We start from the raw sequence: 15,364 nt of genomic DNA on the forward strand, positions 1-15,364 counted from the left end.
GGGAGAGATTGGCAGGGGAGGGGGCAGGGGAGGGAGTGTATGTGTGAGTCTGTATATGTGGGAATGTGTGTGTGTGTGTAACTATATGTGGGTTTATTAAGTGTCTGAAAAGTAGGTGGAATTGTGCGTTGGAGTGTTACATATGTGGAGTCTGCAGTGTTCCCTTACCTGACCACACCCTCCTGTGACTTGACCCACACCTACCTACTATACTGCACCTTTATGCTTTTACTACCACCTAGGCTTATAGAAACCTGTCACTTTGTCACTTTCTAGGCTATTCCACTGCCTAACTACTCTATGACTGAAGAAATACTTCCTAACATCCCTTTGATTCATCTGAGTCTTCAACTTCCAATTGTGGCCTCTTGTTTCTGTCTCCCCTCTCTGGAGCATCTCGTCTTTGTCCACCTTGTCTATTCCGTGCAGTATTTTATATTGTTATCATGTCTCCGATGACCCTCCTGTCCTCCAGTGTCATCAGGCCGATGTCCCTCAACCTTTCTTCCTAGGACAATCCCCTTAGCTCTGGGACTAGTCTTATTGCAAACCTTTGCATTTTCTCTAATTTCTTGATGTTCTTGACCAGGTGGGGATTCCAAACTGGTGCTGCATACTCCAGTATGGGCCTGACCCAAATGGTGTACAGTCTTGAACGATTTCTTACTGAGGTATCTGAAAGCTATCCTTAGGTTTGCCAGACGCCCATATGCTGCAGCAGCTATCTGATTGATGTGTGCCTCATTAGATGTGCTCGGTGATATACTCACCCCCAGATCTTTTTCCTTGAGGGAGCTTTGCAGTCTTTGGCTACCTAGACTATACTCTGTCTGCAGTCTTCTTTGCCCTTCCCTGATCTTCATGACTTTACATTTGGCAGGGTTAAACTCAAGGAGCCAGTTGCTGGATCAGGCTTGTAGCCTGTCCAGGTCTCTTTGTAAGCCTGCCTGATCCTTGACCAGTTTGATTCTCCTTATTAACTTCACATCATCTGCAAACAAGGACACTTCTGAGTCTTTCCCTTCCATTATGTCATTCACATATACCAAAAACAGCACAAGTCCTAGGACTGACCCCTGTGGAACCCCGCTTGTCACAGGTGCCCACTCTGACACCTCGTCACATACCATGACTCGTTGCCTCCCTGTCAGGTATTCTCTGATCCATTGCAGTGCCTTTCCTGTTATGTATGCCTGATCCTAGCTTTTGCAATAACCTCATGTGAGGAACTGTGTTGAAGGCCTTCTTGCAGTCCAAGAAAATGCAGTCTATCCACCCCTCTCTCTCTTGTCTTACTTCTGTCACCTTGTCATAAAACTCCAGTAGGTTTGTGACACAGGATTTTCCTTCCCTGAAACCGTGCTAGTTGTCAATTATACACTTGTTTCTTTCCAGGTGCTCCACCACTCTCCTCCTGATGATCTTCTCCATGACTTTGCATACTATACACTTTAGTAACACAGGTCTGTAGTTTAATGCCTCATGTCTGTCTCCTTTTTTAAAAATTGGGACTACATTTGCCATCTTCCATACATCAGGGAGTTGCCCAGTTTCAATGGATGTGTTGAAGATCTTTGTTAGTGGCACACACAGCATCTCTGCTCCCTCTTTAAGGACCCAAGGAGAGATGTTGTCTGGTCCCACCACCTTTGAGGTGTCAAGTTCACATAGCTTCTTCACCTCCTCCTTGGTTATGTGTACCTCATCCAGCTCTTGTTGGTGTACCTTCCTGTTCTGATTTCCTGGAGTCCTACCGGTTTCCACTGTAAATACTTCTTTAAATCTTGTGTTGAGCTCCTCATATACCACTCGGTCATTTCTTGTGAACTCTCCATCACTCTTCCTCAGTCTGATTACCTGGTCCTTGATTATTGTTTTCCTCCTGATGTGGCTACACAACAGCTTTGGGTCAGATTTGATTTTCCATGCTATGTCATTTTCATATTGTCGCTGAGCCTCCCTTCTTATCTGCGCATATTCGTTTCTGGCTCTTTGGCTAATCTCTTTATTTTCCTGAGTGAGTTCTTTGTCTTCTGTACCTTTTCCATTCTCTAGTACACCTAGATTTTGCCTCCCTACACCTTTGGGTGAACCAAGGATTCATTCTGTTCTTTCCATTATTCCTGAGTAGTCCCCCCTCTTGTAGTTTGGTTTTTCCCATCCTATTCCTGCCACTCTATCCACTTGAAGCTCAGCTATGTAGTCAAAGCACAGAACCACATGATCACTAGCTCCTAGGGGCCTTTCATACATGATATCCTTGATGTCCGAAATACTCAAGGTGAATACAAGGTCCAGTCTTGCTGGATCATCCTCACCTCTCTTTCTGGTAGTGTCTCTAATATGTTGATGCATGAGGTTTGCCAGTGCTACATCTATCATCTTGGCTCTCCATGTTTCAGGACCCCCATGGGGCTCCAGGTTTTCCCAGTCAATCTCCTTGTAATTGAAATCACCCATAACTAGTAACTTTCCTCCCCCCATGTGAGCTCTTCTGGCCACCTTGGCTAGCGTGTCGACCATTGCTCTGTTGCTCTCATCATATTCTTCTTTTGGCCTCCTGCAGTTCTGTGGTGGGTTGTACATTACTGCAATTATCACCTTATGGCCCTCAGACTGGATTGTTCCTACTAAGTAGTCCCTTTCACCCATGCCATCCATTCCTTCCATTTTCTCAAAACCCCACTGGTTTTTAATGAGCAGTGAAACTCCTCCTCCCCCTCTCCTTCTGTCTTTCTTGAGGATTTGATATCCAGGTGGAAAGATTGCATCTATCATTCTGGCGAGTTTTGTTTCTGTGAGTGCTATTATGTCTGGGGATGTCTCCTTGATTCTTTCATGGCACTCCTCACACTTATTTGTTATTCCATCTGCATTTGTATACCACACCTTCAACTTCTTTTCTAAGACTCTGGTCTGGGGGGTACATTGGGACTGGGGAAGTGGGAGACCTGATAAGGAACTATGGGTGGTTGCTGTGGGGTTGGAGTTTGTAATTAGATGGGGGGGGCATTGGACATGACATGGGTGTTTTGGGTTAGAATGTTTGGTTGCACTGGCGTTGTCCTGGTTGAGGGGCTTCTGTAGGTAGTTGTGAGGGAGGCTGTATATTGTCTTCCTGAGTCTGGGATCTCATGTCCATCTCAATCTCCATCTTCTCCTCTCTTTCCTCCTTTCACCTTTGTACCATCTCTCTCTGTTTCTGCCTTTCTTCTTGTGTTCTGTCGTGGTCGAGATACACCTTCCGGTGTGTGGGCATGTCCCTTAGTCTTGCTTTGTCCTGCAGGATCCTGTTCCGAGTGGATTCTGCCTTGAAAGTCACTTTCACTGGCCAGGTACTTCTTGCAAATCCCCCTATTCTCCAAAAATTTTTCCAGCTGGGTCATGTCATCTTCTCTTATTGCTTTTATGATGCTTTGGATTGCATTTTTTCCCCTTGTTTTCTTGCTTCATATGTTTCCCCTTCAACATCCTGGAGCCCATACACAAAGACTGACCTCTACCTTTCATTCTCCCACTGCATATCCCTATGTATCCACTGATTCGATTTAATTTCCTCCATTACAGCTTCCCTTTCTTCAGTTTCACTATCTATTGTACTTGGGCGCAGTGGCCTGTCATTTTCCCTCCTCAGCTTTCCCTGGGCTCTGCTGTGGTTTGTTAGGGCATCCACATATAGCTTAGCTCATTCATTTACTACAGTCCCCTCTGACAGGGATTCAACATGCAGTTTTGCTCCTTTGTTCCCTACAGTCCCCTTGTTTGTAACTGAGGTAGCAGTCTCTGATGTCATTCCAAAATTGTTCTTTAGTTCTATAGGCTGTTTCAGATTTTTCAGTTCCTCTTTTAATCTTTGTATCCTACCCTCTGCTGCTATGACTTACTTCTCCCACTTCTTGCTTTCCATATCTATACTCTCTTCCATTCTCATGCTAAGTTCATCTAGTTTCTTTCCCCATTCATGTTCCCTTTTTATGTGTGTGTGTGTGTGTGTGTGTGTGTGTGTGTGTGTGTGTGTGTGTGTGTGTGTGTGTGTGTGTGTGTGTGTGTGTGTGTTTGTGTGTGTGTTTGTGTGTGTGTGTGTTTGTGTGTGTATGTGTGTGTATATGTGTGTATATGTGTGTATGTATGTGTATGTGTGTGCATGTGCATGTGCTTTTGTCAGTCTTTGAAAAGAAAAAAAGGGTGGGGGTCAATATATCACGTTAGGCTATGCTACTCTTTTGAAGATTAGAATTATTTCACACTCATTTCCTTATTAATGTACACTAATATATACTATTATAATATTTACTGTGTACACGTGTGCTTGTGTGTGTGTGTGTGTTTACTAGCTTGTCGTTCTTTGAGAAAGGGGGGTCACGTTAACACACTATTGTTATTGTTGTTCTTGGTTCACCAGCACTCTCTGCCCAGGGTCTTTGCATGCTAGGCTACGCTACTCTTTTGAAGATTACAGAATTATTTCTCACTCACTTCCTTATTAATATATACTAATATTTACTATTATAATAATTACTGGTGAACACGTGTATTTGTCAAATCAAATCAAGTTTATTCTCTATAAGGGTTACAATATGGGGTTTACAGGTTTTGGATATTGTGTGGTTTACATATTATAAAATACTAATTACAGAGGGGGCCACTAGGACACCTAGCATGGCTAGGCATTTCGGGCAGACTTAGATTAATTCTTAACATTAAATCCTTACTGATTATGGTATTAAGGCTAAGTGACTACATTATAATTTGTGAGTTTAGCAATGTGAATGCTTTTGTTTTAGCACAATACAGTGTGTCTATATTGGAGTATCATTGGCAAACTTATGACTAGTTAGGATTCATTATTTTAAGATTAAGATTAGTATTTCTGTGTTTATAGTCAGTGGGTGAGTGAGTGTAATTGTGAACCACCAGGTGGTTATCATGTAGTTAGTTGTCGGGGTGTATCAGGGAGATAAGATGTTTTCTAACTGTAGTTTTGAAAGTGATGAGTGTGTCTGCAGTTCTAGAGTTTTCAGGTAGGGTGTTCCAGATTTTAGGTCCTTTGAAATACATTGAATTTTTGTAAAGGTTTAGTTGGAAACAGGGAATGTCATAGAGATGTTTGTGTCTGGTGTTATGACTGTGGATCCTGTCACAACTATCAAGAAAGCATTTTAGGTCAAGGTTAATATTGGAATTTAAGGTCCTGTAGATATAGATTGCACAGTAGTAAGTGTGGATGTTCTGAACAGGGAGTAAGTTTAGATCTATGAAGAGTGGGGGGGGGGGTGTTGCCAGGGATGGGATTTAGTGATTATTCTTACTGCGGCTTTTTGTTGGGTTATTATTGGCTTTATGTGTGTTGCTGCAGTTGAACCCCAAGCACAGATAGCATAGGTGAGGTACTGCATACTCGTTTACTAGCTTGTCGCTGTCAGCAAGAGGAAGGGAGGTCACTAGGCTACACAACTCTTCTGAAGATTTTTAGATAGATTACTAAATATTATCAGGGTTACCCCTATCTATCTCCTGGCACTGAAAGTTAGAGAGAGAGTGATGGTATAGCATACAACCAGCAGGAGACATCGATACCATGCCCAGCTCTTCTAGGGCAGGGTAGGTGCCTCAGCCAAAGCTGCCATCCCCGCCCCCTTGGGGCAGGGATGGCAGACCAGAGAGGCCTAGCTTCTCCCTATGAGCCCCCTGAGGGCGGGGAATGTGGCTAGGCCTGGGGACAGTTGGTCTCAATAATGAGGGGGTACTTGTACCTCCTCCTATGGCAGACTTAGGCCTCAGACACTCCCTCGACAGGGAGCCAATACCGGGCCACCACTTGGTAAAGGTCCAAGCCGTGAGAATACCGGCGAATCAACAAGAAGAAGAACCAGCAGGGTGAGACACTGAGACTTTAGACACTAACCAAAACTAACCACACATGGGCAAGTGATGTCATCTGCACAACAGTGGAGGCTCAATGTGGTAGCTATCAACTCCTTCACTTCGTAACTCCCTCAGTAATTTTATCATGCATTTAAGTTTTATTTTTTTTATTTTTTTTAATGATTGGTATTCACTCTTTTTTCTTTAGTGCAGCATTATGGTCATAACAAATCTGATGATATTAACTGCATTCACAGCACCAACAGCTGGGGATTGACTAATTTTTTCTTTCTTTCATTATTTACATAATCACTCGTTTATGACCTTATCACTACACTGCTGCTATAACCAACCAACATCTGCATTTATTAATATTTAAGATCAACCTTGACCCAATTAACTATGTTTGTTTCGATATTGTGTGTCAGTACTGCAACCAGCAGCCTGATCAGCTGATTGCTACCCTCCCTCACTGAGCTTCCAGTAAAAATCACCTGCATTCAAATTTAAATTGTAAAATTCTTGATCTTATCACATTATTTACACTCTAGAAAGCTGTTACACTCTTGCAGGTATGTTCACTGATTCAATCCCATACGATGATTGCTAATATGGACCAATATACTAGCCCCCCTTAAATCAGGGATAATCGCAGATAGAAAACTCTAGAACTGCAGACACATTCATCACCTTCAAAACTACCATTAGAAAACATCTTATCTCCCTGATACACCCCATCAACTAATTACATGAATACCACCTGGTGGTTCACACTTACACTCACTCACCCATTTGACCATAAACAGAAATATCAATCTCAATCTTAAAATAATGAATCCTAACTAGTCATAAGTTGGCCTGTGATACTCCAATACTGAAACTATGTATTGTGCCAAAACAAAAGCATTCACATTGCTAAACTCACAAACTAGTATTTAGTCACTTACCCATAATACCAACTTACCTCATAGTTTGTAATATTCTAAAGTTAAGAATTAATCTAAATCTGCCCGAAATGCCTAGCCATGCTAGGTGTTCTAGTGACCCCCTCTGTAATTAGTATTTTACTACATGTAAACCACACAATAACCAAATTCTGTAAACTCAGCATTGTAATCCTTATAGAGAATAAACTTTGAATTTGAATTTGAATTTGAATAATACCTTAGGACAGACACTAGAATGCTAAATCATGGGAGCACTATTTAACAATACTGCTTCACATGTGTGTGTGTGTGTGTGTGTGAGAGAGAGAGAGAGAGAGAGAGAGCGACATAATTAATGTTTGTATAAATAACTCATTACAATTGTAACAAGATATAAACATGTAAATAGTTCATTACCTTTGCAACCTGTTCATCTATCGAAACTCTGTGGTCCAGTCCTTTAACCTATTATGTACCTCTGTAATCCTTTGACTACTGCCTACAGGATGGGTATGGGGTGCATAATAAAGATGTTAAACTAACTGTTGTTACAAATGTTTATAGCCAACATGTCCATGATTACAGTAGATTAACTTTCAGATTGAGTGTCATCTACCAGCAACAAATAGAAAGTGTAATGGAAAATGCCCCAAGAGGCTACCATGTGGGCATCCTTGCGCAGAGCGATGCATGGATGTATGCACTGTCACGTGCAAAAAGTTAGTTATGTCAACCAACAAGTGCCCTAAAGGTCATTACATCAAGCTACCATGTCATTTGATTGGTAAAGGTATGTAACCATAATTGTTGTAAGGAGCTTACTTTTTGCAACCCCACACCTAAACTCCAAACTTCAAATTCTGTTTGTAATATTTACTTCACACATTACCCACAGATATAACATCTCCACTGCCACCAGCCTCCTCTTCACTATAATGCAGGGGTGTGCAAGTTCATTGATAAGAAGAGCCACATATAATACTTTTCATACATTTCTGAATGTTCAAGAGCCACAGAAAATACTTTAACCCTTTCAGGGTCCGTCCCGTAGATCTACGGCTTTATGTTGAGTGTCCAAACCATAGATCTATGCCAAAATTCTAGCGCCGTCAAATTTAGCGCGAAAGCGCTCATAGGCCTACATGTGAGGGAATGGGTCTGCGCGGTGGGTGTGCGCCATAAACAAAAAATCTAGGCGCCTGCATAGCATTGTGGGAACGCCGGCTCAGTCACCCTTGTTCACCATGCCTCGTCGCAAGTCAGCTCTCACTCCCCGGAAAATTGGGACTCTCCTCTTCCTATCTGATAGTTCTGACACTGATGGAAATGGAAATGAAGACGAATTCTACGGCTTTGATCAGTTAGTGACCGAAAAGAATGACCAGGATATCGATAATAGTGCAGAAAACCCTGACGATCCTCAACCTTCTACCTCTGGTGTGGGCACTCGTGACTCACGGTCGGTTGTTCCTCAACGCAAGAGAAAACTAATATTTTTCCGTGGCCAGGCCTCTGACTTCAGTAATGATGATGATAGTGACGTGGATTGTGATTTTATTGTGCTCGACGGTCATTCGAGTAGTGATAGTGAGGAATCATATTCACCAGTGAAGTGTCGGTATGTTCGCCGCCGCATGCGCTCGGGTAGTGTACCCTATGCTGTGCCCAGGGGATGGAGTACATCCCAGAGTACATCCCGTGGCCCTACACCAGTTTTAGGTAGTGATAGTGAGGATGATGTGGCTACACTTGGCATGGATAGACCACAGGCATCAGTGGGTGGTGATGGTAGTGGCACCGCCATGCGTGACTCACCAGGCCACACTGGGACCCACGCTGCTGACTCGTCAGTTCAAGGACAAAGCGGAGCATCAGCCACCAGCCCGCCACAACCACAACCACCCGTACAACCAGCCTATGATGTCCAGTATCCACCAGCAAACCATATGTGGGATTGGCAGCAAAATCCCAATTTTGTTCCCAAGCCTCACCACTTTGATGACTCTCAAAGTGGAATTCTACCTACTTGTCCCCTTGGAACCACGGCCAATGAACTGGAATTCTTTGAATTATTCTTTGACCAGCCATTGATGGAAATTATTGTCAGGGAAAGTAATAAGTACAGTATTTTGAGTACACCATGGCAAATACGATCTTATCACCACAGTCAAGACTACACAGGTGGAAAGAGACGACTGTTGCAGAAATGTATTTGCTTTTTGCAACAATAATGCTTATGCCTCACGTCTATAAGCATAATATAAAAGCATACTGGTCCACAGATCGGCTAATTTCTACCCCGGTCTTCAGTGAAATCATACCAGTGAACAGGTTTATCTTACTCTTACGTATGTTGCATTTCTCTGACAAAACCAGGCCTGACAGAAGTGACAGGTTATACAAGATTAGAAATGTTTTCATGTATCTCAAACAAAAGTTCAGGATATACTTTTATCCATTCAAGAATCTTGTAATTGACAAGTCTTTTATTTTGTTCAAAGGTAGACTGTCATTCAAGCAGTATATACCGAGCAAGAGGAAACGCTTTGGTATAAAACTGTTTGTACTCTGTGATTGTGACAGTGGCCTGGTGTTGGATATTGTTGTATACACGGGTAGTAAAACATTGAAAGATACCAAGATGTTATTGGGTATCTCAGGTGACATAGTGAGAAACATGATGGCACCTTATCTTGGTAAGGGGCATACATTATATACCGATAACTGGTACACAAGCCCATTACTCAGTGATTTCATGCGAGTGAACAAGACAGATGTGTGTGGCACAGTGCGTTCTAATCGTAAACATATGCCCAGGCTCAACGCAGGTGCTCGTGGTGATGACGTGCAGGTGTTTACTGCCAATGACATCATGGCATTACGGTGGCATGACAAACAAGATGTCACATTGTTGACAACCATTCACCGTAATGAAATGCAAGACAGTGGCAAAGTTGATCGAGTGACTAATGAACGTATTCAAAAACCAGTGTCACTGATTGATTATACACAAAACATGCGCTTGGTTGACAAGTGTGACATGCAGATTGGTTTTGTTGACTGTGTTCGTAAGAGTTACAAGTGGTACATGAAACTTTTCTTCCATCTCATGGACATTTCAATGCTCAATGCATATAATATGCACCAAATAAAGACTGGCAACAGACCACCGTATGGTGAATTTTGTTTGTCTGTTGTCAGACAACTCATAATGAAGTACCAGGTAACAACACCTGCTATACAACATGGTCCTCGAATTCCTCAGGATATACCCAAGCGTTTGAGGAGAGAAGGTGATCATTTCATAATACAGCTTCCTTCAACTCAGAAGAAATTTGCTCAGAAGAGATGCATTGTCTGTGCACAAACAAAACAATGGCAACAAAGACGCAAAGACACTCGGTTTATGTGTGAGGAATGTAAGGTGCCTCTGTGCATGGTGCCTTGTTTCAAGGAGTTCCACAAGCTCCAGCAGTTCTAAAACCATGTCCAGTGATTGTAAATATGTAAATATATGATAGAACATTAGTATTATACAATATTTGTGCATGTTTATTGTAATAAACAACAGTGGTAAACAATAATATGATAATAACTTTAGTGCAGTTATTGTGTTCAATACAGTGAGTATATATATACAGCAGGGCCCCGCTTTACGGCATTTCACTTTACAGCGTTCCACTAATACGGTCATTTCAAATTATGACCAAAACTCGCTATATGGCTCCCCCCACCTGACTTTCTAATACGGTCACCGCGCCCCACCTTGTTTATTTACATTCTTTGTGAGCTCAGTAAGCACTAAGTCTCTCCATTTTGTCTGGAAACTCCAAAATTTCTAATGTTTTTAAAAGTTATTTCATATTTTATATATACTCTGATAATTATACTTATGTATACCTGTACTTAAATAAACTTACATACTGTTCTGGCGTGCAGGTACACATTAAAATCAGTAAGAGTGTCTTATGTCTCCAGACGTCATATTAGTAATGATAATAATAATCATTGAGTCTCATTTAAATGTCGTATATTATGTTAAATACACATTTTCATTAATCCATCTATGATATTTTTTCAAAATTATATAATAAACACGATACATAACACAAAAAGATGATAAATACACCCCACAATAGAATAAATAAACATAAATATGAGATGTGGTAGCAGATGACTTGCACAAGTGACGCCATATTAGAAATGCTAATAATAATAATAATAATAATAATCACCGAGTCTCATTAAATGTTGTATATTACGTTAATATACACATTTTCATTAATCCATCCATGATATTTTTTTCAAAATTATGTAATAAACACGATACATAACATAAAAAGATGATAAATACACCCTACAATAGAATAAATAAACAAATATGAGATGTGGTAGTCAGATAACTTGTACAAGTGATGCCAAGAATAACATTTTCTCTAATCTAACATAAGAGAAAATGTGTTACTGGGGGTAACTGTAGAAAATTATTCCTTTCGTATGTATGTAAGTTTATTCAGGTATACACAAATACAGTTACATAGATTATCATACATAACAACATATGTGTAGAGAACCTAGGATAACCCAAAAAAGTCGGAGTGACTTATTTCCATTGCCTTCACTCAGAGCATCATTTCTTCTCAAAATGATGTTACATGAGAATGGGAGTGTTCTTCTTTATTTATTCTACCATATCAATGTAGAGACAACCTGTACACAATGTAACTTGTACACAAACCAGACGTGTACACTTTGTTTACAAAACTTACCTTCGCCTGGTTTGTTTACATAACTCTGCGCCTGTCCTCTCTCATGCACTCATTCTTTCTCTCTCTCATTTATTCGTTTTATCTCATTTACTTACTCCTGACCCTACATTAAGACTACAAATATTTTAAGGTACTAGTGTTTCCCTACTTGACCACATCTGGACCAACACCATATCCCCTTTAAAATCAGGCATAATTACAGATAATACCACAGACCACTACCCTACTTTCCTCATAACAACTCTTGGTAAACTACCCCAAGACACTACTAAAGTCACCTTCAGACTTCACAATGAGGCAGCCATTAATAACTTCACAACTGCAATAGCAAACATTGATTGGCACACTGAGCTAGAAATCTATACAGATATTGACGAATGTATAAATAATTTTCTAAAAAAGACCCAATACCTCTATAACAAGCACTGCCCTAAAAAAACTAAACAGATGACAGCTAAGAAACTGAACAGTCCCTGGCTAACACCCAGCATTCTCAAATCCATAAATACAAAACACCAATATGAAAAACAGTACAGAATGGGTCACATAACCAGAGACCAAACAAAACGTTACTCGTCAATCCTAACCAGCCTGATAAGAAGGGCAAAAAAATTGTATTATGAGAACAGATTATCCAATTTACGAGGTGATATAAAAAAGACCTGGAAAACCCTATCAGAAATTCTGGGAACAAAAAAGATATCACGAAATAGTGAAATAAAATTAGCAAAATCAGATGAACCCCAACTCCCACCAACAGAAACAGCAAACAGACTCAATGATTTCTTCTCCACTATAGGACAAAACCTTGCCAATAAAACCCAAGCTCAGATACCCCACCAAATGACTACCTCACCGGCAACTACCCGAACACACTGTTCCTAGCTCTGACTAACCCATACGAAGTCTCCCTTATTATCAACACACTAAAAAACAAGGCAGGAGATTTAAATACCTTACCACCCTTTATATACAAAAAAGTGTCACAAGTGCTATCACCAATCATTGCAACACTCTTTAACAAATCCATTGAATCCTCCACCTTCCCTACAATACTCAAAATAGCAAGGGTCACCCCGATCCACAAAGGAGGAGACCAAACAGAGTTGAATAACTACAGGCCAATATCCAACTTACACCCTCTCTCAAAAATCTTCGAAAAATTAATTCATAAACGAATCTACTCCTACCTTATCTCCCAAAACATACTCAACTCCTGCCAATTTGGATTCAGGCCTAATAAAAATACTAATGATGCTATTATACACATGCTAGAACATATATACACTGCAATAGAGAAAAAAGAAGTCCCACTGGGGATCTTCATTGACTTACGTAAAGCTTTTGATACAGTTGACCATGACTTGCTCCACGTAAAATTGTCACACTATGGTATAAGAGGGCACTCCCTCAACTACCTCAAGTCATACCTCAGCAACAGAAGCCAATATGTGTACGCAAATGGGGCAAACTCTTCTGCGCAACCAATTACAGTTGGTGTCCCACAGGGAAGTGTCCTTGGCCCTCTTCTCTTTCTCCTATACATAAATGACCTTCCAAATGCTTCGCAATTACTCAAACCCACACTATTTACAGATGACACTACATACGTCTTCTCTCACCCGAGCCCAGTCACGCTAGCCAATACTGTAAAGACCGAATTACAGAAAATATCTACCTGGATGAGGACTAACAAACTTACACTAAACATTGACAAAACCTACTTCATTCAGTTTGGTAACAGAGCTACAGATGTCCCTCTTAACATAATGATAAACGGATCACCTATCACAAAGCTAACAGAGGGAAAATTCTTAGGAATCCACCTTGATAATAGACTCAAATTTCATACACATATACAACAAATTTATAAGAAAATTTCCAAGACTGTAGCCATACTATCGAAGATACGGTACTATGTTCCACAGTCAGCCCTCCTGGCCCTATATCACTCTCTTATTTACCCCTATCTCACCTATGGAATTTGTGCATGGGGCTCAACAACAATTAACCATCTCAGACCACTAATTACCCAACAAAAGGCTGCAGTTAGAATGATAACAAATTCTCACTACAGGCAGCACACTCCACCAATATTCAATACACTAAACCTACTCACCATACAAAACATCCATACTTATTGCTGCACCTATTACATACATAGAACACTTAACTCTGATATTAACCCTCCCCTCAAACATCTCCTTGCCAACCTCAACAGAACATATGACCATAACACAAGGCACAGATCACTCTTTGATGTTCCTCGTGTCCATCTCACACTATGCAAAAACTCAATGCACATAAAAGGCCCTAAAATCTGGAATTCATTACCTGTAAATATAAAAGAAACACTACCTGTTTATAAATTCAAGTCTCTTCTCAAAGATCACTTACTCACCCAAAACCAAATAAATACTGAATAACTGAACCTTATAAATTGTATATCTTAAATGTTTCTCACAATTATATCACATAAATGTTAAACCTAAAACCGAATCTAACTTTATTATTTTTTAAATACACTACCTAACAGAATACTTCATACGACTGAATGTACAACAATGCATGCAACCATATGACCTGTCTTTGTAATACTCACTTGTGCTTTATGGTAATCTGTTTACATTAATGTTTTATCACTGATTTCATCATTGCTTAGTTAATCTTAAGTTAATTTTAAGCCAGCCCGTAATGCTATGCATAGTATAAGTGGCTTTGGCATGCTGCTCTTATCTGTATTTTTTTGTACCTCTGTATGTGTGCTCAAATTGTTAATAAATAAATAAATAAATAAATAAATAAATAAATAAAAGTAAGTAATAAGTGAACTGTATATACATTTTATCGCTCTGGGATGCTTAAATGTAATAGAATATTATGTGTAGGTGGGTTGGCCTGGTATGGTAGCCTGGCTGACTACCATACATACCACACTTGATTTTTTACAATAAATACTACTCATCTCACCCTATATTTTAAGGTAAGTAATGAGTGAACTGTATATACATTTTATCGCTCTGGGATGCTTAAATATCATAGAATTGTATGTGTGGGTGGGGTGGCCTGGTATGGTAGCCTGGCTGACTACCATACATACCACACTTGATTTCTTACAATAAATACTACTTGTCTCACCCTAGATTAAGACTATAAATATTTTAAGGTAAGTAATGAGTGCACTATGTGTGTATTGTACTTTTTTATTGCTTTTTGATGCCTGGTTCTATTGCTAACTTAATATATGTTAGTGTAAACTTGTTATCTAGTGTTTGTATGCATTTGTAAGTGGAAAAAAAGGGTGTTCCACTTTACGGCGGTTTCCGCTTTACGGCCGTAGCCTGGAACCTAACCAGCTGTATAATTGGGGCCCTCCTGTATACATTATATACAGTATTGGTCTCTCAGGCCCCAAATGTTAGTAGGAATAGAAAAAAATTGGAAAAGAAAAGAAAAAACAACTAAAACCACAAAATGATGTAATGCGCGTATGTGGAATTCGTCGATGTTGCCGCCACCACATCATTTTTGACAAACTTCTTGGCACTGTATCTTGGTAAGTACTGATCAGATTTTTTTTTTTTGTCTTATTACCTTCACAAAAATATGCTCTTTAATTCTGTAAGAAAAAATATTTTTTTTTTTTTTCAAAATTTCTTGGACACTGGAGCACCATTTCAGATTTTGGCCTTGGACCCTGAAAGGGTTAAAATTGTATTTATAAAAAATAAAATATACAACTATACAGTAGTCTTACCCACCAAAGCAGCATATGTTTAATCCCTGCTCTTTAAAGACTTTGAT

The 15,364-nt window shown here is 40.0% G+C and overlaps 1 protein-coding gene across 5 annotated transcripts in view; it reads left to right on the forward strand.

The window, feature by feature from the left end:
- The window catches only part of LOC128687835 (NFX1-type zinc finger-containing protein 1), a 772,006-nt gene that overhangs the window by 504,115 nt on the left and 252,527 nt on the right, over nucleotides 1–15,364 (forward strand). For all 5 annotated transcript variants that reach the window (XM_070079951.1, XM_070080150.1, XM_070079996.1 and 2 more), the window contains one exon: nucleotides 7,392–7,581. In XM_070079951.1, coding sequence (XP_069936052.1) covers nucleotides 7,392–7,581 — 190 coding nt within the window. The remainder of the gene's footprint in view (nucleotides 1–7,391; nucleotides 7,582–15,364) is intronic.

This window comes from Cherax quadricarinatus, chromosome 1 (genome assembly GCF_038502225.1).
Source record: "Cherax quadricarinatus isolate ZL_2023a chromosome 1, ASM3850222v1, whole genome shotgun sequence".
NCBI lineage: Eukaryota > Metazoa > Arthropoda > Malacostraca > Decapoda > Parastacidae > Cherax > Cherax quadricarinatus.